General features: G+C 38.2%; 1 protein-coding gene across 1 annotated transcript in view; it reads right to left on the reverse strand.

The window, feature by feature from the left end:
• The window catches only part of KCNU1 (potassium calcium-activated channel subfamily U member 1), a 227,634-nt gene that overhangs the window by 75,527 nt on the left and 129,305 nt on the right, over window positions 1-22,802 (reverse strand). Inside the window, exon 20 of the mRNA XM_053578834.1 lies at window positions 299-373. Coding sequence (XP_053434809.1) covers window positions 299-373 — 75 coding nt within the window. The remainder of the gene's footprint in view (window positions 1-298; window positions 374-22,802) is intronic.

Below are 22,802 nucleotides of genomic sequence, written 5' to 3' on the forward strand. Positions count from 1 at the left end.
AGTGAGACTGCAAACCGGAAAGGCCTTACCTGTGAACTGTTTCCATGTTTTTGGACTTGGCACTCAGTGGAACTACAGGCAGTTGAACTACAAGCTCTCCTTGGGGAGAGCTTCAGCAGGACTGAGGAGAAATCTGGGCACTGTCTAGGGCCCCAGACTGAGCCGCTGAGCCTGACGGAGCTAATAGTGTATGAATGTGGGCCACAGGGAACCATTGCGAGAGAACTGCCCCGGCAAACTCTGTCCTCAGGGTGTCAGAGCAAGGATCGGGCGGGAGCTAGTAACCTAGTGACTGAGCAGCCTAAATGGCGAGGACTGAGCTGCCATACTTAGACTTAACCCACAGGGGCAGCGTGAGACCAGTTTTGGCACACTGGAGCCTCTGGCTGTTGCCCTGGGTAGAGTGCCATGGTGTCACAGCTCATAGTAACCTCAAATTCCTGAGCTTGGCACCGCCTGGACAACCATAAGAGCTGCGCTGTGACCCTCAACTCATGACCTGTGTCCACCAGGCCTCCACATGCTCTGACCAGGAACTGTGGGAGCCGTACAACCCTGCATCCTCCCTCCTGTACCCTCCCTGACTCCACACCGGCCCGCTAGTCTGGGCAGGGACTCTGGTAGCCGCATGCCATCCAGAGCCCTCACTGCCTCTGCACAGAGCCCTTCTCCTGGCCAGAGACTGCTGGAGCCTTGGGCTCTCTGTGACAAAGTCACTGGACACCAGGCACTCCCAGAACCATGCGCACCACCTCCCGCCTTGTTGCTGGATCCGGGTGTGTCACACTCCAGAGCTGCTTCCACAACCAGAACTGCCTGGCTGGGGCAGCCCCAGAGGAACGACACAGGGTCACTCCCTACAAAGATCCAGCAACAATAGAGTGATCCCACTGGGGTATAATCTTGGAGAGACACCTCCCCACCTCTGAGGACAGCCAGAGGCAATGGTGAAAAACAATCATGAGATGAAATCAAGGGAAAAACTCTGGCAATATGAATAATCAGAGTAGATCAACTCCCACAAGGATCAATGGGACAGACACGGTACAAGATCCCATGCACAAACAAATAGCTAAGATATCAGCAATCGAATTCAGAATCTGGATAGCAAATAAGGTCAAATTAGAATTCCAAGCACTAACTCAAAAGATATCTCAAGAATTCAATGAATTCAAAGACCAAATGACCAAAGATTTTGACACATTGAGACAAGAAGTTGCAGCCCTCAAAGATCTGAGAAACACAGTAGAATCCCTCAGTAACAGAATGGAGCAAGTAGAAGAAAGGATTTCTGACATTGAAGACAAAGCTTTCAAATGCTCCCAAACTGTCAAAGAGGAAGAGAAATGGAGGGGAAAAAACAGATCACTCTCTCAGAGAGCTCTGGGATAATTCGAACAAAACTAATATTAATCTTATAGGGATCCTGGAAATCAATGAAGTGGCTTCACAAGGCACAGAGTTCCTTCTCTATGAGATTATGAAGGAGAACTTTCCAGACATGCCAAGAGATTCTGAAATTCAGATAGCAGACAGTTTCAGAATTCCAGCACAACTCAACCCAAATAAGACATCCCTCAGACACATCATAATCAATTTCACTAAAGTTAATATGAAGGAGAAAATTCTGAAAGCAGCCAGATGAAAGAAAACCATCTCTCCAAGGGCAAGAATATTAGAATAACAGCAGATCTCTCTGCTGAAACCTTTCAAGCTAGAAGAGAATGGTCATCAACTTTTAATCTCCTAAAACAAAATAACTTTCAACCCAGGATCCTATACCCAGCTAAACTGAGTTTCATTTATGATGGAGAAATTAAATACTTCAATGACATTCACATGTTGAAGAAATTTGCCACAACTAAACCAGCTCTCCAGGATATTCTTAGACCTATCCTCCATAAAGACCAGTGTAATCGTCCACCACAAAAGTAAACTAACCCAGAAACTTTTGATCAAATTCCAACTTTCACAGTTGCAAAAGGATTAAAAATGTCCACTGGACTCTCAAAAGGCTTATCAATATTCTCAATTAATGTGAATGGTTTAAATTGTCCTCTAAAGAGGCACAGGTTTGCTGACTGGATACAAAAGCTCAAGCCAGATATTTGCTGCGTACAAGAATCGCATCTTACATTAAAAGACAAAGTTAGACTCAAGGTGAAGGGATGGTCATCTATACTCCAGGCCAATGGAAAGCAGAAAAAGCAGGCAATCGAATCATATTAACAGATGCAATAGGCTTTAAACAAACCGAAATAAGGAAGGACAAAAAATGGACATTTCATATTTGTTAGGGTAATACTCAATATGATATTTCAATTATTAATATTTATGGAACCAAACAGAACGCACCTCAATTCATAAGAGGAACTCTAACAGACACGAGCAACTTGATTTCCTCCAGTTCCATAGTAGGTGGGGATTTTAACACCCCTTTAGCAGTGCTGGATAGATCCTCCAAAAAGAAGCTAAGCAAAGAAATTTTAGATTTAAACTTAACCATTCAACATCTGGACTTAACAGACATTTACAGAACATTTTATCCCAACACAACTGAATACACATTCTTCTCATCAGCCTACGGAACATACTGCAATATAGACTACATCCTAGGCCACAAATATAACCTTAGCAAATTAAAAAAAAAATAGAAATTATTCGTTGCATCTTCTCAGACCATTATGGAATAAAAGTTGAACTCAGTAACAACAGGAACCTGCATACCCATACAAAAACATGGAAGTAAAAACCTTATGCTGAAGGATACATGGGTTATAGATGAGATTAAGAAGGAAATCACCCAATTTTTGGAACAAAACAAAAATCAAGACATGAATTACCAGAACCTCTGGGATACTGCAAAGGCAGTCCTAAGAGAGAAATTTATAGCACTGCAAGCCTTCCTCAAGAAAACTGAAGGAGAGGAAGTTAATAACTTAATGGGACATCTCAAGCAACTGTAGAAGGAAGAACACTGCACTCCAAACCCAGCAGAAGAAAAGAAATAACTAAAATCAGAGCAGAATTAAATGAAATTGAAAACAAAAGACTTATACAACTGATCAATAAATCCAAAAGTTGGTTTTTTGAAAAGGTCAATAAAAGAGATAAACCTTTGTCCAACCTAAGCAGGAAAAAAAGAGTAAAATCTCGAATTTCATTAATCAGAAATGGTAATGATGAAATAACAACAGACCGCTCAGAAAGTCAAAAAATCCTTAATGAATATTACAAGTAACTCTACACTCAGAAATATGAAAATCTGAAAGAAATCGACCAATACTTGAAAGTATGCCACTTACCAAGACTTAGCCAGAATGAAGTGGAAATGTTGAACAGGCCTATATCAAGTTCTGAAATAGCATCAACTATACAAAATATCCCTAAAAAGAAAAGCCCAGGACCAGATGACTTTACGTCAGAATTCTATCAAACATTTGAAGAAGAACAAGTACCTATATTACTAAACCTCTTCCAAAATATATTAAAAAAAAGGAATATTACCCAACACATTCTATGAAGCAAACATCACCTTGATCCCCAAACCAGGGAAAGACCCAACAAGAAAAGAAAATTATAGACCAATACCACTAATGAATATTGATGCTAAAATACTCTATAAGATCCTAACAAACAGAATCCAACAACACATCAAAAAAATTATACACCATGACCAAATGGGATTTATCCCAGTGTCTCAAGGCTGGTTCAATATACGTAAATCTATAAATGTAATTCAGCATATAAACAAACTAAAAAATAAGGACCATATGATTCTTTCAATTGATGCAGAAAAAGCTTTTGATAATATCCAGCATCCCTTCATGATCAGAACACTTAAGAAAATTAGTATAGAAGGGACATTTCTTAAACTAATAGAGGCCATCTATAGCAAACCCACAGCCAATATCGTATTGAATGGAGTTAAATTGAAATCATTCCACTTAGATCAGGAACCAGGCAAGATTGCCCATTGTCTCCATTGCTCTTTAACATTGTAATGGAAGTTTTAGCCATTGCAATTAGGGAAGAAAAGGCAATCAACGGTATCCACATAGGGCCAGAAGAGATCAAACTTTCACTCTTCACAGATGACATGATAGTGTATCTGGAAAACACGAGGGATTCTACTATAAAACTTTTAGAAGTGAGCAAGGAATACAGCAATGTCTCAGGCTACAAAATCAACACCCATAAATCTGTAGCCTTTATATATACCAACAATAGCCAAGAACTCTATACCTTTCACAGTAGTGCCAAAGAAGATGAAATATTTGGTAGTTTATGTAACAAAGGATGTGAAAGATCTCTATAAAGAGAACTATGAAACTTTAAGAAAAGAAATAGCTGAAGATGTTAACAAATGGAAAAACATACCATGCTCATGGCTGGGAAGCATCAACATTATCAAAATGTCTATACTACCCAAAGCAATATATAATTTTAATTTAATTCCTATTAAAGCTCCATTGTCATATTTTAAAGATGTTGAAAACGTAATTCTTTGTTTTATATGGAATCAGAAAAAAACCTGAATAGCCAAAACATTACTCATCAATAAAAACACAGCAGGAGAAATCACGCTACCAGACCTGAGACTGTACTATAAATTGATAGTGATCAAAACAGCCTGGTATTAGCACAGAAACAGAGAAGTAGACTTCTGGAACAGAATAGAGAACCAAGAGATGAATCCAGCTACTTACCGTTATTTCATCTTTGACAAGCCAATTAAAAATATTCAGTGAGGAAAAGATTCCCTATTTAACAAATGGTGCTGGGTAAACTGGCTGGCAACCTGTAGAAGATTAAAACTGGACCCACACCTTTCACCATTAACCAAGATAAACTCTCACTGGATAAAAGATTTAAACTTATAACATGAAACTATAAAAATACTTGAAGAAAGTGCAGGGAAAACTCTTGAAGGAATCGGCCTGGATGAATATTTTATGAGGAGAACTCCCCAGGCAATTGAAGCAGTATCAAAAATACACTACTAGGACCTGATCAAACTAAAAGGCTTCTGCACAGTCAAGAACATAATAAGTAAAGCGAGCAGATAGCCCTCAGAATGGGAGAAAATATTTGTAGGTTATACCTCTGATAAAGGTCTAATAACCAGAATCCACAGAGAACTCAAATGTATTAGCAAGAAAAGAACACGTGATCCCATCTCAGGGTGGGCAAGGGCCTTGAAGAGAAACTTCTCTAAAGAAGACAGATGCACGATCTACAAACACATGAAAAAAAGCTCATCATCCTTAATCATCAGAGAAATGCAAATCAAAACTACTTTGAGATATCACCTAACCCCAGTAAGAGTAGTCCACATAACAAAATCTCAAAACCAGACATGTTGGTGTGGATATGGAGAAAAGGGCACACTTCTACACTGCTGGTGGAAATGTACACTAATACATTCCTTCTGGAAGGATGTTTGGAGAATACTTAGAGACCTAAAAATAGACCTGCCAATAGATCCTATAATTCCCTTACTAGGTTTATACCCAGAAGACCAAAAATCACTATATAACAAAGACATCTATACCAGAATGTTTATTGCAGCCCAATTCATAATTGCCACATCATGGAAGAAGCCCAAGTGCCCATCGACCCACAAATGGACTAGCAAATTGTGGTACATGTATACCATGGAATATTATGGAGCCTTAAAGAAAGATGGAGACTTTACCTCTTTCATGTTTACATGGATGGAGCTACAACATATTCTTCTTAGCAAAGTATCTCAGGAATGGAAGAAAAAGTATCCAGTATGCTCAGCCCTACTATGAAGCTAAATTATAGCTTTCACATGAAGACTATAACCCAACTATAGAACAAGACTACGGGGAAAGGGCCAAGGAAGAGGAAGGGAGGGTGGAGGTTAGGGTGGAGGAAGGGTGGGGCCACACCTATGGTGCATCTTAGAATGGGTACAGGCCAAACTTACTAAAGGCAGAATACAAATGTCTACATACAATAACTAAGAAAATACCATGAAGGCTACATTGAACAGTTTGATGAGAGTATTTCAGATTGTATATCAAACCAGCACATTGTACCCCTTGATTGCACTAATGTACAGAGCTATGATTTAATAATAAAAAAGAGCAAAAAATATAAAAAATAAATGGATTATACTAATCAAAATCTAGATATTGTAAGAATATTTATAAAAACATACATTTTGTTTTCAAGAAACAGATTAGAATTAAAGCATAAATAGGATCAAAGTAAAGTATAGAAAACAATATACCATGCAAATGGCAACTAAAGGATAGCTGTAGTGAAAATACCAATAACGTAGAAACAAAATTTTATAAATTGTCACTAAAGACAAGGATGATGCTTTATGATGATAATAGGGTCATTCTACTGGTAAGACATACAAATTTGAAGGATGCGCAGATAACCTCAGAAGAGACCCCCAAAACACATGTCACAAAATCCAACAAAATTGGAGGAAAAATAGCCAATGCAACAATAATAGTTGGATACTTCAAAACTACAATTACAATAATGAATAGTATAATTGGTGCAATATCAATGAGAAAATAGAAGTCTCCAGCAATGCCATAAGCCACGTAGGCCTAGCAGACAATTTATAACACTTCCCCCCCAAATAGCAGAATATCACTCTTCTTAAGTGCACATGGAACATTCTCTAGATTAAACTATAAGTGAGAACACAAAATACGTCTTGATAAATTTTAAATGATCGAAATCATTGAAAGTCATCCTTTGACCACTAGGGAATGAAAGTAGAAATCACTAATGGAAACAAATTTGAGAAATTCACTAATATGTGGAAACTAAATAACACACTCGAAGTAACAAATAGGTGAAGGAAAAAATCAAAAGAGAAATTAGAAAAAAAATGTTTTGATATGAATGAAAATGAGAGCACAACATATAAAAACCTATAGAATGCAGCAAAATATATTATTAGAGAAAAATTTATAGCTTTAACCACCTACACTAACAAAGAATTAATATCTAAAATCAATATTTCACATTACTGAACTAGAAAAAGAAAACCAAACTAACCCAATGTAGCAGAAAGAAGCAAAAAGCAATAAAGAATTTAAAAAGTGAAGATTAATAAAATCCAAAGTTGGTTACTTCAACAAACCAACTTTGTTCCATATTTTGTGGGTTACTCAACAAAATTTACAAACCTTTAGCTATATTGATCAAGAAAAAAAGCAAGAAGACTCTTAGTTACTAAATTCTGAAATGAAGTAAGAGGTATTCTAACCATACAGAAACAAAATGGTTATATAGGGGAATACTGTGAAAAGTTGTCAATAAATTGTACAATGTAAATAAAATGAGCAAATGGCCAGCAAGACACTATTAAAACTGATCCAAGAGAAAATACAGAATCTGAACAGACATATAGCAAGTGAAAAGACTGAGTTAATAATCAAAAAATCTTTTTACACAAAAGAGCCCTGATAGTTTCACTAGTAAATTCTAGTAAGTGTGAAAAAAAATCAATTCTTTACAAACTCTTTAAAAAATTTGAATAGGAAGAAATATGACCCAACTCTTTTTTATAAGGCTATCTGTATCTTATACCAAAACAAGACAAAGACCTCATAAGATAAATACCAAGACAAAAATTCTCAAGAATATAGTAGGAAACTGAATGGAGAAATACATAAGAAGGATTATATGCCAGGAACAAGTGGGATTTATTCCAGGAATACAAGATTGACTTAATATACAACATTACCAATGTAATACACTATACTAATAGAATAAAGAATAAAACCCACCTGATCATCTCAATACATGCAAAATGCAATTATAAAAGTACTTGAAAAAAATTCAATATTCTTTAAAGATAAAAATGGTAAACAAACTAGGAAAAGAAAGTGACTTCCTCAAACTTGATAAAAGTCATCTGTGAAAATCTTACAGCTAACTTTATATTTAATGATGACATATTGAAAGCTTTCTTCCTTTAATTAAGTACAGACAAAGAAATCAACTCTCACTGCTTCTATTTACCCTTGTACTGGAGGTTCTAGTTAGAGAAATTAGACACACTCATAGAAGGCATTCAAATAAGCAAAAGTAAATATTTTTGCATGTAACACAATTTTATATTCAGAAAATCCTAATACATACACACACATAATCTACTAGAACTAATAGAAAGCTTCAGCAAGGGTGCAAGATGCAAAACCAGTATTAAAAAATAACTATTTGTACACACTGGCAGCAAAAAGTATGAAAATAAAATTTTAAAAAGTTCAATTGACAAGAAAAAGTTTAAATGCTTAGAAATAAATTAAGCAAAAGACATGCAAGGTTTGTATTGAACACTATGAAATTGTACTAAAAGAAATTTTAAAGGATCTAAATAAGTAGAAAGACATTTCATGTTCATGAATTGGAAAATTAAATGTTGATAATACTCTCTAAATTGATCTGAAGCTTAAATTCAATCTCTATCAAAAACCTAACTATATTGTCTTACTCTTAAAATTCATATGAACACTGAAAGAACAGAGAATAATCAAAAAAATCTTGCCAAAGAGCAAAAAAGTTGAGGAATCATAATTCCTGATATTAAAACTTACTACCAATTACATTAATCATAATTAAGTACAGACAAGGAAGTCAACTCTATTTATTCTATACTGGAGATTCCAAAGCAATTAGTTCTATGCACACAATTAATTATAATAGATATATTACATTGATCTATGTCTATCTTTATGCCATTATCTCATTGTCTTGATTTAAACACAGACATAAGTTAATGGAATATAATTGAAAGTCCAGGTACAAATCCTTACATTGATGATAAATTCACTTTTAACAAGGGGTGCCAACAATGAAAAAAATGATATTTTCAATAAATACTAATAGAAAAATTGGATTTTCATATGCAAAAGAATAAAGTTCCAACCTTATCTCACTCACATGAACTCAAAGTAGGTAAAAAACTTAAAATGTAAGAAATAAAAGTGTCTCTTAGAAGAAGAGGTAGATGTAAATCTTCAAAACCTTGCGTTAAGCAATGTTTTTTTAGATATACTGCTTAAAGTCATAGGCAATGAAAAACATATGCACAGTTTGATAATCACCAAAATTAAAAACGTTTATAGCTCAAAGGACTCTATGAAGTAAGTGAAAAGACAACTTATGAAATATGAGAAAATATTTTCCAATATATTTGATAAAGGAATTTGATCCAGAACATATAAATAACTTTTACAACTCAACAAAAAAGATAATTCAATTAAAAATGGATAAAGGATTCAAATAGACTTCCCCAAATAAGACATACAACTGACTAATAAGCACATATAATATTTCAACATTATTACTCCAAGCACAAAAAGAAAACACTTAACACATACAGTAGGCTAACTAGATGCAAGAAGATAGATAATAAAAAGTGTTAGAAAGGATTCCAAAGGTAAATTGGACTTGCATATATTAGAAAGGATTAGAAAGTAGTTTGAGCTTTTTTTGCATGTACATCCTTTACATATTTGTATGAATTATATGTGTTTTTGTAAATGATATTTTTAATATTTCAAATTGCAGCATTTGTAACTGATGAGTAAGAAAGCAATTGACTTTTTGTATACTAAGCTTATATTGGGGGACTTTCCTATAATCATTTATTAGTTTAAGGTGTTTTTGAAATTTCTCTTTGGATTTCTTAGACCCATGTGTTATTTAGATGTGTGTTGTTCAATTTCTACATTTTAGAGAATTTGACAGCTTTCTTTCTGTTATTTCTAGTTTAATCCCACTGGTCTGTGAACATACTTTGTAAGAATTTAATTATTTTAAGCTTGTTAAAGTGTATTTTATGGTCTAGAATATGGTTCATTTTGTGCACTTGAGGAAAAAAAAGTGTATTTTTCTATTGGTGGACAAAGTAAAATGTCAATTAGATCAAGTTAATTGTTAATGCTGATCAGATCAAGTATATCCTTACTCCATGTATTTTAATGGCTTATTTTTAGGTGTATAGAAGTTCAGAATTTTTAGATTTTCTTGCGGAATTGATCTCTTTATCATTAGGTAATGCCTCTCCTCATCCATGCAATTTTTCTTGTTCTAAATTTGACTTAATTAATACAGCTACTCAAGTTTTCTTTTTAATCAGAATTAGTTTATCTTTCTCTATTTTATTTTAATCTATCCAAATCTTTATGGTAAAAGAGTTTCTGTAGATGGCATACAGTTGAGTGCTGACAATAGCTGTTTTTAAATTAACGTATTTATACCATTCATATTCAAAGTGATTATGGATATAGTTGGATTAGTGTTTACCATGTTTGTAACTACTATTTTTTGTTTGTAACATTTGTCCTTTGTTTCTTTTTCTCCACCCTATTTCCTGCTTTCTCTGGTTTTGATTATTTCATATAATTCTATTATGTCTGTTCTCTTAACATAACATGCATATTTCTTTTAAAAAATTAGAAGTAGTCTTAGAATTTGCAATGTTCATTTTCTATTAATCTGAGCTTATGTTCAAGTAATACTATGCTGCTTCATGTGTAGTGCAGGTAGCTTTTAATAGCACACTGCCGATTCCTCCTGCTCATCATAGTGATATTTCTGCCATTCATTTGCTGTAATTATTCAATACAAATTCACTGTTAGCACTTTACATTTTAGATTAAGAATACCAAAAAACAAATGATTTCTTTTACCTTATTTTTTTCACGTTTATTTCTTCTCTAATACTGTTTCTTTCTTTATGTAAACCTAACTTTTAAACTTATATCATTTTCTTTCTGTTTGCAGACATTGCTATCTTTTCTTATATCTTGCAGGCCAAATCTGCTGGTGATAAACTCCTTCCCTTTGTTTATTCAAGAAAGTCTGTGTTTATTCTTCACTTAAAGGATTTTTTGTTGTTTATTTTTGTTGTTGTTGCTGTTTTAATCCTTCAACACTTTAAAAACTTCTCTCTCTTCTTACAGTTTCTGACAAAAGAAACAAAACACTATAATTCTTGTTCTTGTACCTTCAGGAAAAAAATTTATTTTTTTCCATTTGGCTTCTTCCACAATTTTCTCTTTGTCTCTATTTTTTAGCAGTTTTAATGTAATATATATGATTTTAGGTATTTTGGTATTTATCTTACTTGTTCCTTGTTCTCTGAGCTTTCTGAGGTTTGGCATCATTAATTTTGAAACATTTTCAGACATTGTTAATTCAAATATTTCTTCTGCTCCATTTTTTTTCTTTTTCCTCCTCACTTTACAACTATGCTTATATTTACATTTTGAAATCATTCCACTTTTCTTTAGTATTGTTCTAACTTTTATTTTTCTTTTTCCCCTTTTGCCTATCAGTTTGAGGAATTTCTGATATCCTGTCTTTAAGCTCTCACTTTTCTCTTTTCGGCTTTGTCCAGTCTGTTGGTCAGCCTTGATAAGGCAATTTTTATTTCTGTTACAATGTTTTTGATTTCTGGTATTTCTTTTTGATTCTGTCTTAGAGTTTCCACCCCTCTTCTTCCATTGTTCATTTGTTTTTTGGTGTTGTCTACCTTTTCTGTTAGAGCCTTTCACTTTGGTCATACTTCTTTCAAATTGCAAATAAGTATCATTATCTGAGTCTGTTTCTGATACTTGTATTGTCTTTTCATAGTATGTTTTTTTTTTTTCAGGTTTCTTCTTTTTCTGTCTTTTACTTTTTGGAATGCTTTGCAATTTTGTTTTGTTTTGTTTTACATTGGGATATGGTGTACTGAATAATAGAAACTGAGGTAAACAGGTGTTGAGGTGAGGTTTTATGTTAATTTGGGTAGTAAATGTCCTGAGTTTGTTATAGTTATAGATCTCGGAGGCTCCAAAATTTTCTGGTATCATTGTTTCTAACCTCTTTATTATCTTGTGGTTTTGCTAAGAGCTCCTTTTTGAATAAGTTGCACCTTGCAGCTCTGTCAAGTAGGATTCACTTTTGTTGTACTGGATCCCTATAGGTATAGCGATAATGTATTAGGAGAGGGGAAGAGTATATAACTTTATGATTAAATATCGTGCTTTCTTGGGCTTTTTTCTAGGGGCCATGACCTTCATCATGAATCTTAACTCCACCTATCTCAGATGAAACAGGAAAGACAGAAGGGGCTAGAGTAGAAGACTGCCGTGTCCTCAGGTGAGACAGGACATTGGGAAAGTCTTTTCCCCAGGAGAACAGGCTGTTGTATTAGAGTATGTCTCACAGTAGTTACTCCTCCTCTCACCCTGCCAGAGTTTCCCAGGGGACTCTTGTCAGCTTCTCACTGTGACAGCCTGGTAGGATTCCTTGAGGCAAAACTCTCAGAAGGGTGAGGCCTCTGAGCCTGAAGGCCCCAGGAGTTTCCCATTCTCAGTCCACACTCAGCCTCCAGTAATTCATCAAAATTATCATTTAAGTGTTCCTATTCCATTGTAGCTTCCGCGTTCCTCCCCATCCTCACTGGATCTCAGCTGTGACTCCTCAGATTTCAGGGTGATGGTTTGCCCTGCAACCTCAGTTCACTCAAGGACTAAGACAAGTCTTTCATTTACAGTTTGTTGACCGTTCCTTTGTTGTAAGGACAGGGGTGATGACTTCAAGAGCCCTTTACATATTGTGGTTAGAACCAGAAACTCAGCACCAGCTTTCCTTATTCACTGTCACACAGGTTTCGGACATTGGTTCTTCTACACTATAGAATCAGACAGCTCAGTTTTCAAATGTGGTTCACATCCCGACACATTCCATTTACCTATTTAACCTGAGAACTCCCCTTTCAGTAATTAAATACACTTTCTTCACGGGTCATTATGATGTGATTTATGACATGTGTGTAATTGTCAAAATTACTGTGCGTAATTAAAATATGAAGTGAATGCTGCCAGAGGCTTCGGTCTCTCTCTCACTGTCTTCATTAAAAATCAGAAGCTGACCAAATTATAAATAGACCAGTTTGCACAAGTTCCTGGCAAAACCTAATTATGAAACTTATCCTTATTCTATCAGAACTCACTCCATTAGTCATGCAAATTCTGAAAATGATTAAGTTATTTTATGCGCTGGAATTGTGGAATTAATAATAAAGAGGTAGGTAGCAGTAATTAGATAAGACTGTGAAACTTTATTATGTCGGGTCACTTTGGGTCAAACTGGCTGCTCCTCCTGACCCCACACCCCAATGCCACACACACACCCTTACCTTTAAGGTAGTTTAATATGGTGTCCATGAATTTATAATAACTTTTAGAATGAGAATTAAAACAGGGAGTGGGAGGAAGATTTATAAACTGGTTGGAGAGAGATATTTGGTAATTATCATCAGCAGAATTCTTTCTCACCAGAAAAGGCAAAGTGCCACAAGGAGAAATTAATTACTCTGAGGTTGTCTCAGGATATGGCAGCTGGAAAAGGAGCAAGTGATGACTTAGAGCTCAAAGGAGCTTTGGATGATCACAGCTCATCTCCTCTCTAAATTTACAGACTGGGGATTTAACCTAGAGAAAGTTCTTCACCACCAGTTGATAAGAGAGTCAGGCTTAAAGCCTAGTGCCCTGTGTCTCTTCTTGAAAATGTGATAGGCCACATACTGATGGGGAAATGGGTGAGCATCAGTGCTTTGTCTGCAAGAGAATGGTGAGAGAACATGGAAAACCGGCCCCACACTAAATGTCCACAGGACAGAAAAGGTAATTTGCTGATTGCTTAGCTTAGTGAATCATAGCCTCATATGAGACAGGAGAACAACTAGGTGGAAACACAGACATCAGGACACTGAATCAGAAGAGGCCAAGAACTCGGGTGACTTAATATACTTGTCGATAAGCAGAAGTCAATATAATGTAACAGGTAAGAACAGAAGAAGAGAATGATAGAAGGAGGGAGGAAGAAAGGAAGAAAACATTTTGGCTAGGGAGGAGGGATGGGGGCTATGCAAATGTTCCTTTGGAAGGAAAATGGAGAAAAATGGGCCAGAGAAGGTAGAGAAAGGTATTTCCTACAGAAATACAGAAATTCTAGTTCTATAGATATAAGATTGACTGGCTTTATCAACTTATGGACTATCTGAAATTCATCCCTTTATACACTCTCCCTGGGTTAAAGACAGAAAACTTCCATGAATCTAGACCAGGGGTCCTCAAACTGTGGCTCGCGGGCCACATGAGGCAGTGTGATTGTATTTGTTCCTGTTTTGTTTTTTTACTTCAAAATAAGATACGTGCAGTGTGCATAGGAATTAGTTTATAGTTTTTTTTTTTTTTTAAACTATAGTCCGGCCCTCCAACGGTCTGGGGGACAGTGAACTGGCCCCCTGTTTAAAAAATTTGAGGACGCCTTATCTAGACAGTGAGATCTCAAATGAAAGACAGGAAAGCTGTGGACTTGGCCTAGGAAGAAACAGTCCCCTTCCTCCCTGCCTATTTCAGCTGAATGAGTGAGTGGTGAATATCGACACCTCACAGGAGGCTTGATCCTCACACAAATGTGACAAATAGAAACTGTTGTTCAGAAGACATGGAAGGTCCTTCAGAAGGAGACACAAAAGAAGCAGCAATGAAGGCAGGGAGGTAGAGGTGCGCGGAAGGGAAGATCAACGACCAGCCACAAATCACTCCTGGTAAGGACACGACTTTAAGAGATGAATGGAGAGAGGGCTCCACATGTAGAGCACTGGGGATGAGGCGCTGAATAGTAGAGATCCAGAAGCTTGTGCACATGCAGAGGTTTATAGGAGAGAAGCCAAGGATCTGGTTGAGACAGTGACGCAATTACCCATCTTGGACAAATGCAAGGTGCATTAAACCTCCGTGAGCGTGCCTGCCCACGTGTGCGCACATTGTGTGATGTGACCTTCTACAGCAACACCATGAGGTCAGCAAGAAAATATATTCCTATTCTTATCTAGATGTTATGATAAAGAGAAATTAGGTGACTCACTCAAAGTCCCGAGGTGGCAGTGATGAATTTTTGGATTCCAGACACCTGGGTTCTGAGTCTCCGCTAGGTGTTCCTCTGCGACAGGCTGGTACTCCGTCTGCAGACCTCCTCAGAGTGGAGGTAGAAGTTGGCGGGGGATGTAAGCGAGGGAGTGCACACACGCTTCCTTCTCTGACAATGTTGGCTGGCCTTTAGTGGGGTAATTTATCTTCTCCTCTAACGGCGGCAATGTCAGCTCCTGCGACCACTGGCAGCTGCCTGGCCCCATCACAGCAGGACAACTAGTGACTTCCAGCAATACACTGCACCTCAGTGGGAGCGAGACCTCAGCTCCTTCCTTCTCTGCAAGGCACTGAGCACGTCAGGGAGCCTTCTGCTAGTCCCTCTAAACTGAGGCCCGGGGCCTTGTGAAACAGTCACGCTGTTCAGCATCCTTTGTGCCCCTCTTTCAAGAGTGCACTGGCACCTCAGTCACTCACTCAAAGAATATTAAATCCTTTCTATGCATCTTTCTTCTTGCTCTACTGGGCTTTTTAAATGGTTTGTTTTGTTTTCTTTTTCAGATTTCTCAGCTTTGGGGGAAGAAAGTAAGATGACACATTCACCTCCAAATGTGGAGGTGTCCCGGCAGACGCACTTGGAGAGCACGCCTTTCAAGACGGCATTTGTTGGCTCATCTCTCACTTGAAACCCAAACAGGGTGACTGCCAGTCAGGGATCCCGAGCAGCTGGTGGGACCGGCCTCACGTGGTGACGAAGGCGTCCCTTTTGTCAGCAGCAGCTTCTCCACCTCTCCCTTGCTCCTCTTTGCTCGAGAACACAGTTTAGCACTTGTCCTTCATACCAATAACTGGAGGGTGGGAATTATTCAGAAGACGCATGTTTGACACCCCATCTGTTCATTCCTGACAGCGATATATAATGTAAGGCTATAAAAACTTGAAAAATAATGCAACATAAAAAGGGATTGACTCAGCTCCAAGAGGCCGTAAATGGTAACAAATACCACTGGGTGATTTATCTCGTGCTGCAATCTTTACAGTAAGTCATCTTTCAGACATTTCCTTGTGACAGGTTTTAATAATATTAATGCCCAGAGCAATCCAAATCATCGCCAATAGATGTATTTATCAAGCTGCCAATCCAAGTAAATGAAATTCTATAAGCAATAATGTAACATGTTTAAAGGAAGCTAATAAAACAAGTCAGTGGAGAAATATTACTTCAAAGTATTCTCTCTCTCTAATGCAGTCCTGCATGTTAGACAGCCAAAATGCAAATCTTTCCATACTTGATTTATTGCTCCAAAAATACCAATGACCTTTTCCACAGCTTCTGTGTATTCACCCTCACACGTCCATAAAGCCTGCAGCGCATCCCGCCAGCATCGCTGAGCACTGGAGGCCTCAGCATTTATTGTTATGTTTGTCTTGCTTTTACACAGGTACTTGATTGGTGGCTGCAGTGAATAATGTCTAAGTTTCTAAGCCTTATTAAAATGTAACAGATATCTGAGCCATAAACCAGTCTATACAATACCCACTCTAAGTAGGTCTTCCAGAAGACCCGAGAAAGTGACTGGAACAAACTCCTGACGATTTACCGGCTGCCAGGTGAATTTCCGCTGTGGGAAAGCCCATCTGCATCTTCCTTCCATCAGGTTCGCTTCGCTGCTTTCCCTTACTTTTCGTATGGTGCCTGCAGATCACAGTATACCAGCTGTTGAAGCATCTGGCATTTCAAACGCAGCACAAGGCCTGCCTCCTGCAGGAAGTCTTCCTTATTAATTTCACTGGTTTTCTGATCTCTAGCACAAAATACCTGACCCATCCCTCAACACAACTTTCTAATTAATGAATTCATGCAAGCACAAGACACATCAAAAGCACTCATCCAATATCAGATGGAAATACGCACGGCATTGATTTATTATTTCCACTGTGCAATAAATTGATGGCTTGTTGTTCTTGGTTATTGGAGGTTGGATTTACTGTTTAATGAACACCACAAGTGGTCACTAACTGTGTACCCTGTAGGAGAAATCTCTATCTATCTATATGTTAATTTATATTCTAATCGGCACAGTAATGTTTAAAAGTACTTATTGTGATTATTGTTCTTGTTGGTTTATTTGGAGAGAACCTTTTGGGAAATCTACCAATCGCTACTTCTTTGAGAAGCACTTTGTCCCCAACCCAGTGGTCAAGTTTGATCTTACCAACTCCACCTTCTGGGCTACTTTCCCCTGAGTTGAGCTGAGTTGGTCAGACACTCTCTTCCTGGGATACTGGGAAGCTAGTCACCAAGCTTGTGAGCAGGGATATGACTTTAGGGCCATAACAGCCAACTGCTGCTTCACAGAGGTGAAGAAAGCCTTTGTGCATTCGGTGAAGACTCCGCTATACTCACATGGCCCAGTGGCAGAGTGTAGTGAGAAATGGCCATCCCATTTTGGGCAGGGCTCTCAGACCTCTAATTCCTGGTTCCAGTCTCAGCTGAAGGAGAAGTCTCACTTTCTCCTATATAGTATTTCTGATCTATAATTCCTTATTAGAAATTTTCATCCAGGTGCAGTGGCTTACATCTATAATCCTAGCACTTTGGGAAGATGAGGTTGGAGGATCCCTTAAACGCAGGAGTTTGAGACCAGCCTGAGCAAGAGCAAGACTCTATCTCTACTAAAAATGGGGGGAAAAATTAGTCAGGCATGGTGGCAGGCACCTGTAGTCCCAGTTACTTCGAAGGCTGAGGAAGGAGAATGGCTTGAGCTGAGGTGTTTGAGGTTGCAGTGAGCTGTGATGATGCCACTGCACTCTAGCCTGGGTCACAGAATGCAACCCTGTCTTGAAAAAAAAGAAAAAGAAAAACCTAATTAAAATAAAGAAAAAAAAATTTTCTTGTGTTTATTTAAAAAGAGTTTCTCTTACTTGCAACCAATTGAGCATTAATCAAAATATTTATATTTTATAAAAACTGAACACATGAGAGACATATTTTTGTTTGAAAGAAATTCGTTCCTTATAATGAGATGCTGGATATTTTTGGTGTGAATAAAATACAAAGCCCTTTCTATGTTGGCAGTCCAAAGTATTTAGAGTTGAGTTTTTGAGTGTAGTAAAAACGTAGTAAGAATTTATTTAATGCTAGGCAAAGTACATTTTAGGAAGGGGGAAGCACATTCCAGGTAAACACATCTGGCCCAGGGCAGAAAAAGAAGAATAACACACGTTTGGAGAAGTGAGAGAATATAATAGAGTCAGAGTTCAGAGGACTTTCATCAGAGGCCGGGGCTGTGGGATAATGGACATTGTGAAGAACTTTGATCTCATGCCTAAAAGCACCAAAAAACCGTTCAAGGGAAGCAGTGTTGTCCCATTTTCATTTCTGATATATCCGTCAAACTGTACTGCAGGGGTGGATGAGAGGGAGAAGACGGCAGCTTGGAACTGGGATCGCCATTCAGGTAAGGAGATTGCAGGGATTCTTGGGAGAAAAGCAGAGGAGACCGACTGAGGAAGGAAGCTCTCTCACAGCTGCCTTGCTTGGTTCTAGGCCTTCCTGGGACTGCTGACCCAGGCGCTAGCAATTCCCAGACACTAATTTCACTGATTGTTTTATTGTTTGATTTATTTTGCCCATTGTTTTTGCTTACTTTAGACTATGATTTCCAAGTGTGCTTAATAAAGATAGGTCAGATAGAAATCAGGTACTTGGGGGAAAGTTTTAATTTTATAATTCTATTCTGTCATTTGGTGTAATGAAGTTCCAGAATCTGGTTACCCTTCCTGTTTCTCCCTTTCCAATCTTCCTTTCCTCTGGTCTTTTCTTTGGTTTTCCTTTCCTTTGGACCTTCCCTTGGTCCTTTAGCCCCCATCCAGCCTTGGGTGCCTTGATTCTTAGGGGAAGACAAGCCAGCCTTGGGGGCCGAAGAAGCCTCCTGTCCCCTGAAATTTTTATAGCTACATCTATACCTGCCCCCTGGATAATTGGTGTTTCATTTATTCTTTTTGCTTCTCTTATTTCTTGGCTTAGAAAAATGCTGTGATCAGAATGAATGGCTGCGTAAAGTGAAGGAGAATAAAGGAAGACAAAGGAATTTGAGGCAGTTACACAAATCTGGAGGTTGAGACAAGAAAGTCTGGTGAAAGAGTGGGAGAGTGCTTCATTAGGAATGGTTTCCTTTATCCTGCCTGTAGCCAAAGAAAGAAGACAGGTCTAGGTGGAAAGTCCCTTAGAACGAGTGATAGAGTTGGTCTCGCTAGAGATGGTCTGCTTGGCCCTTCTTCCTGGTCCCAAATAACCCAACAGATCTAAGTCCTCTTTTTTAATTTTTGTTTTTTGAGATGAGGTCCCTGTTGCCTGGGCTAGAGTGCCAGGGTATCCTCATAGCTCACAGCAATGTTAAACTGTAGGGCTCAAGTGATCCTCCTGCCTCAGCCCCCTTAGTAGCTGGGACTATAGGTGTGTGTCACCAAACCTGGCTAATTTTTCTATTTTTTGTAGAAACACAGAACACTCTTTTTCAGGCTGGTGTTGAACTCCTGGCTTCACCTAGCCAAGAGGGTTCTGACATAGGTTTGTTTTTACTTTGAAAAACAGAGGTAAGTAAAAGTCAGCCAGGATGATTCTTACCTGTTTTCTTTTTAAATATGCTCTTCAAAATCCTTATAAATTAGCTGTAAAAGAGCTCAGATAATATTCATATAAAGAAATCAGGGCTTTATGCCATTGGGTTCATTGGTTATTTTTTTTTCTTGCCTACCTCACAACTTGTCCTGGGTGGGCTGAATGGATATGTGATGCAAATGAGTTAGTTACTTGAGTTGGGTCTGAGTTGCTGGGGGCAAGGAGGGAGGTTCCTGGAAGACTGACTTTGCAGTCCCAGGAGATACTTGACTTGGTCCTGCAAATCCTTACCAGTCTTTTATCTCTGAGCTATCTCAAAATGTTTCTTAAAGGAGTAAAACAGAAGTGAAGTGAGAAGAAAGAAAGCTCATTATGCATGTTCTTGGCATCTGAATACCCCTGGTGTGGGCGAAAGCTATAATCAGAGTTATTCAGAAAGGTCTTGGGGGATTCAGAATTACCTCAAGCAGGGTAAAATCCAGCCTCTAGGTTTGTCTGACTCCAACTACACAGAATATTTCACTTGAAGACAATCTAGCTAATCTGCATGAAAATCTTTTTTTTTTGAGACAAAGCCTCAAGCTGTTGCCCTGGGTAGAGTGCTATGGCATCACTGCTCACAGCAGCCTCCAACTCCTGGGCTTAAGCAATTCTCTTGCCTCAGCCTCCCAAGTAGCTGGGACCACAGGCACCTGCCACAACGCCCGGCTATTTTTTGGTTGCAGCCATCATTGTTTGGCGGGCCCGGGCTGGATTCGAACCGGCCAGCTCAGGTGTATGTGGCTGACGCCCCAGCCGCTTGAGCCACAGGCGCCGAGCCTGCATGAAAATCTTTTTCATAAAATGTCATTTTATGAGCTAGAAATGTTCGGGTTCTGTTTACTTGTACTAAATAATAAAATACAAATATAAATGTATCTGTCATAATTGATTCCATTCAATAAATAAATAAAAGCTGGACATGTTTATGTGGAAAGACCGTTGGCATTGTTTTCAATTACAGAGCCACTGGATTAAGATGCTACTTTGAATCAAAGTCTAGAAACTTTGCCATTCCCCATTTGGGGCTCTTCTGGATCTTTCTGTGTTGATGTGTATCTGTAATGTACATGTGTGCATTGGCAAAAGCGTCTGGTGAGTTATGCATGTGTGTGTAGGTACACACACACACAAATACATATGACTTATCTTGTGGATTGACTCTTACATGGCAACATCCAACTCTTCCCCCGAAAGAGTAATTCATCTGTAATATATGCACTATCAGTTCTTAAAAATATGTGTTTCCATTACTTAAATTGAACACTTAAGGAGAAGTTTGAGACAGAAAATGGCAGCTTCTCTCTCACTAAATAAGTTGCTTTATTTATTTTTTTTTGGGGGGGGGCTAGCATTTTCCCATTGGCATCTTAAATGCAGATGAGATATAATAATACCCAGATTCATTATGAGGAAACCAGAAAGCAGAGAGCAGCAATCTGAATGGTTAAGATTGAAACTGGGGGGCAGTGCCTGTGGCTCAAGGAGTAGGGTGCTGGCCCCATATACTGGAGGTGGTGGGTTCAAACCTGGCCCCAAACAAAAACTGCAAAAAAAAAAAAAAAAAGATTGAAACTGGGATTATAGCCTCAACCTTGAAAGAAGGGTAGAGCCTTGTCTAACACCCAAAGGCCCCTGAGTGGGATGAAGCCCAGCCCAGCCCAGCCCAGCCCAGGGAATGTAGCCACCAAAATCTCCTGCTCAGGGAAGGCACATGATGGGACGTGGGCTGCTAACACACACAAATATCCTGCCACTCTGTGCCATCCGTGTCTGAGGGTAGAGTTGTATTCTTGGGAGGAGAGAAAACTTGAAATCTTAAAATGAAAACAAGGGGTTATTTCTTATCTTTACATAAGGACTGCTCCTACAGAATCCCATACAATGATCTACTCATTTACAGCGTGAACAGAAAAGCATTTACAAAACATATTTGATTTCCACATGTTTAAGGAATATGTCTTTTGCTTAATGAGAGACAAGCTTATAAATAAAAAGGAATGGTGCCTACTCAGCTTTTCCTAAGGCTTTGAGGAGAACAGAGTAGGTTTCCAGGGAGCCAGGTTATTTGGTTTACTTCTTAGCATTATCTGCAGCCATATTTCATAGTGAAATAAGTAAAATATCTGTTCTCTTTCATTTGGCAGCAGCAAAGATCTTGGGAAAAAAAATAAATAAGAAATATGTAATCCCCATGGTGTAATCCCAGGGTATGAAAACTCACTTCTCTTAAATACCTCCCTCTGGCATAATTGACTTTTCATGTGCATTTTAATAATGATATTTCAGCAGGTTGCAAGAGAATTTTTTTCCTCCTGTTGTTGTTGTTGTAAATTATGGCTTGGAAAAAAAGTGTTATAAATCTAATTACATTTTCACTTATATTAACAAGTCAGCACAATCTTCCAGCATGTTTACCAAGCAATTCCAATATTTACAGCTGACCTAATTGGTTGTGGGGTAGAAGCAATGAACAATATTTCATTGTCCTGACAGTTGTGCATGTGCTGAAGGCAGCTGCTAAGTTGTGAAGCTTCTGAGCAACCCTGAAGTTTTGCCTGCCTTGTGTTTGCAGTCATTGACCAGCTGTGGCCCAGGGAACAGAGAGAAAGGGAAGTGATAGGAGAGGGGTTGGTTAAAGATACTTTTTCTTAACCTTCTCTTGGCAGGAAGGATTTTCCTAATTATTTGGGGACTGTTACAGACTCAAAACTCACTTGTTTTTCCTAAGTTTATAAAAAATGTTATAAATAATTGTACTAAAGGCAATAATATAACTGTTTGGTAAATAGTCTCTATATTTAGTGCTGTGGTAAGGGAGGGTAATTATGGCCCTGTTCCCCCGCCCCTTAATTTTCACCACCAAAGCTGGCATGGTCCTTAGGAGCCAAGCATGGGTCTAACAGGCTGGGGATTCTTTTATTTATTTATTTAATTGTTGGGGATTCATTGAGGGTACAATAAACCAGGTTACACTGATTGCATCTGTTAGGTAAAGTCCCTCTTACACTAGGCTGAGGATTCTTATAGTGTCACCTTCTTAGAGAAAGGACTAAGAAAAAGATCATTTCTAGCAGGCCAAGACCACATTGTCTCTTGGGAAAAATGGAAGAATGTTTATGTCTCTCATTACTAAAGGTGAGCATTGTTACACCTTTGCCAACCTCCAGATTTAAATTGAAGTGGCTTGGTGGGATTACACCAGC

The sequence above is a fragment of the Nycticebus coucang genome, chromosome 24 (assembly GCF_027406575.1).
Source record: "Nycticebus coucang isolate mNycCou1 chromosome 24, mNycCou1.pri, whole genome shotgun sequence".
Lineage (NCBI taxonomy): Eukaryota > Metazoa > Chordata > Mammalia > Primates > Lorisidae > Nycticebus > Nycticebus coucang.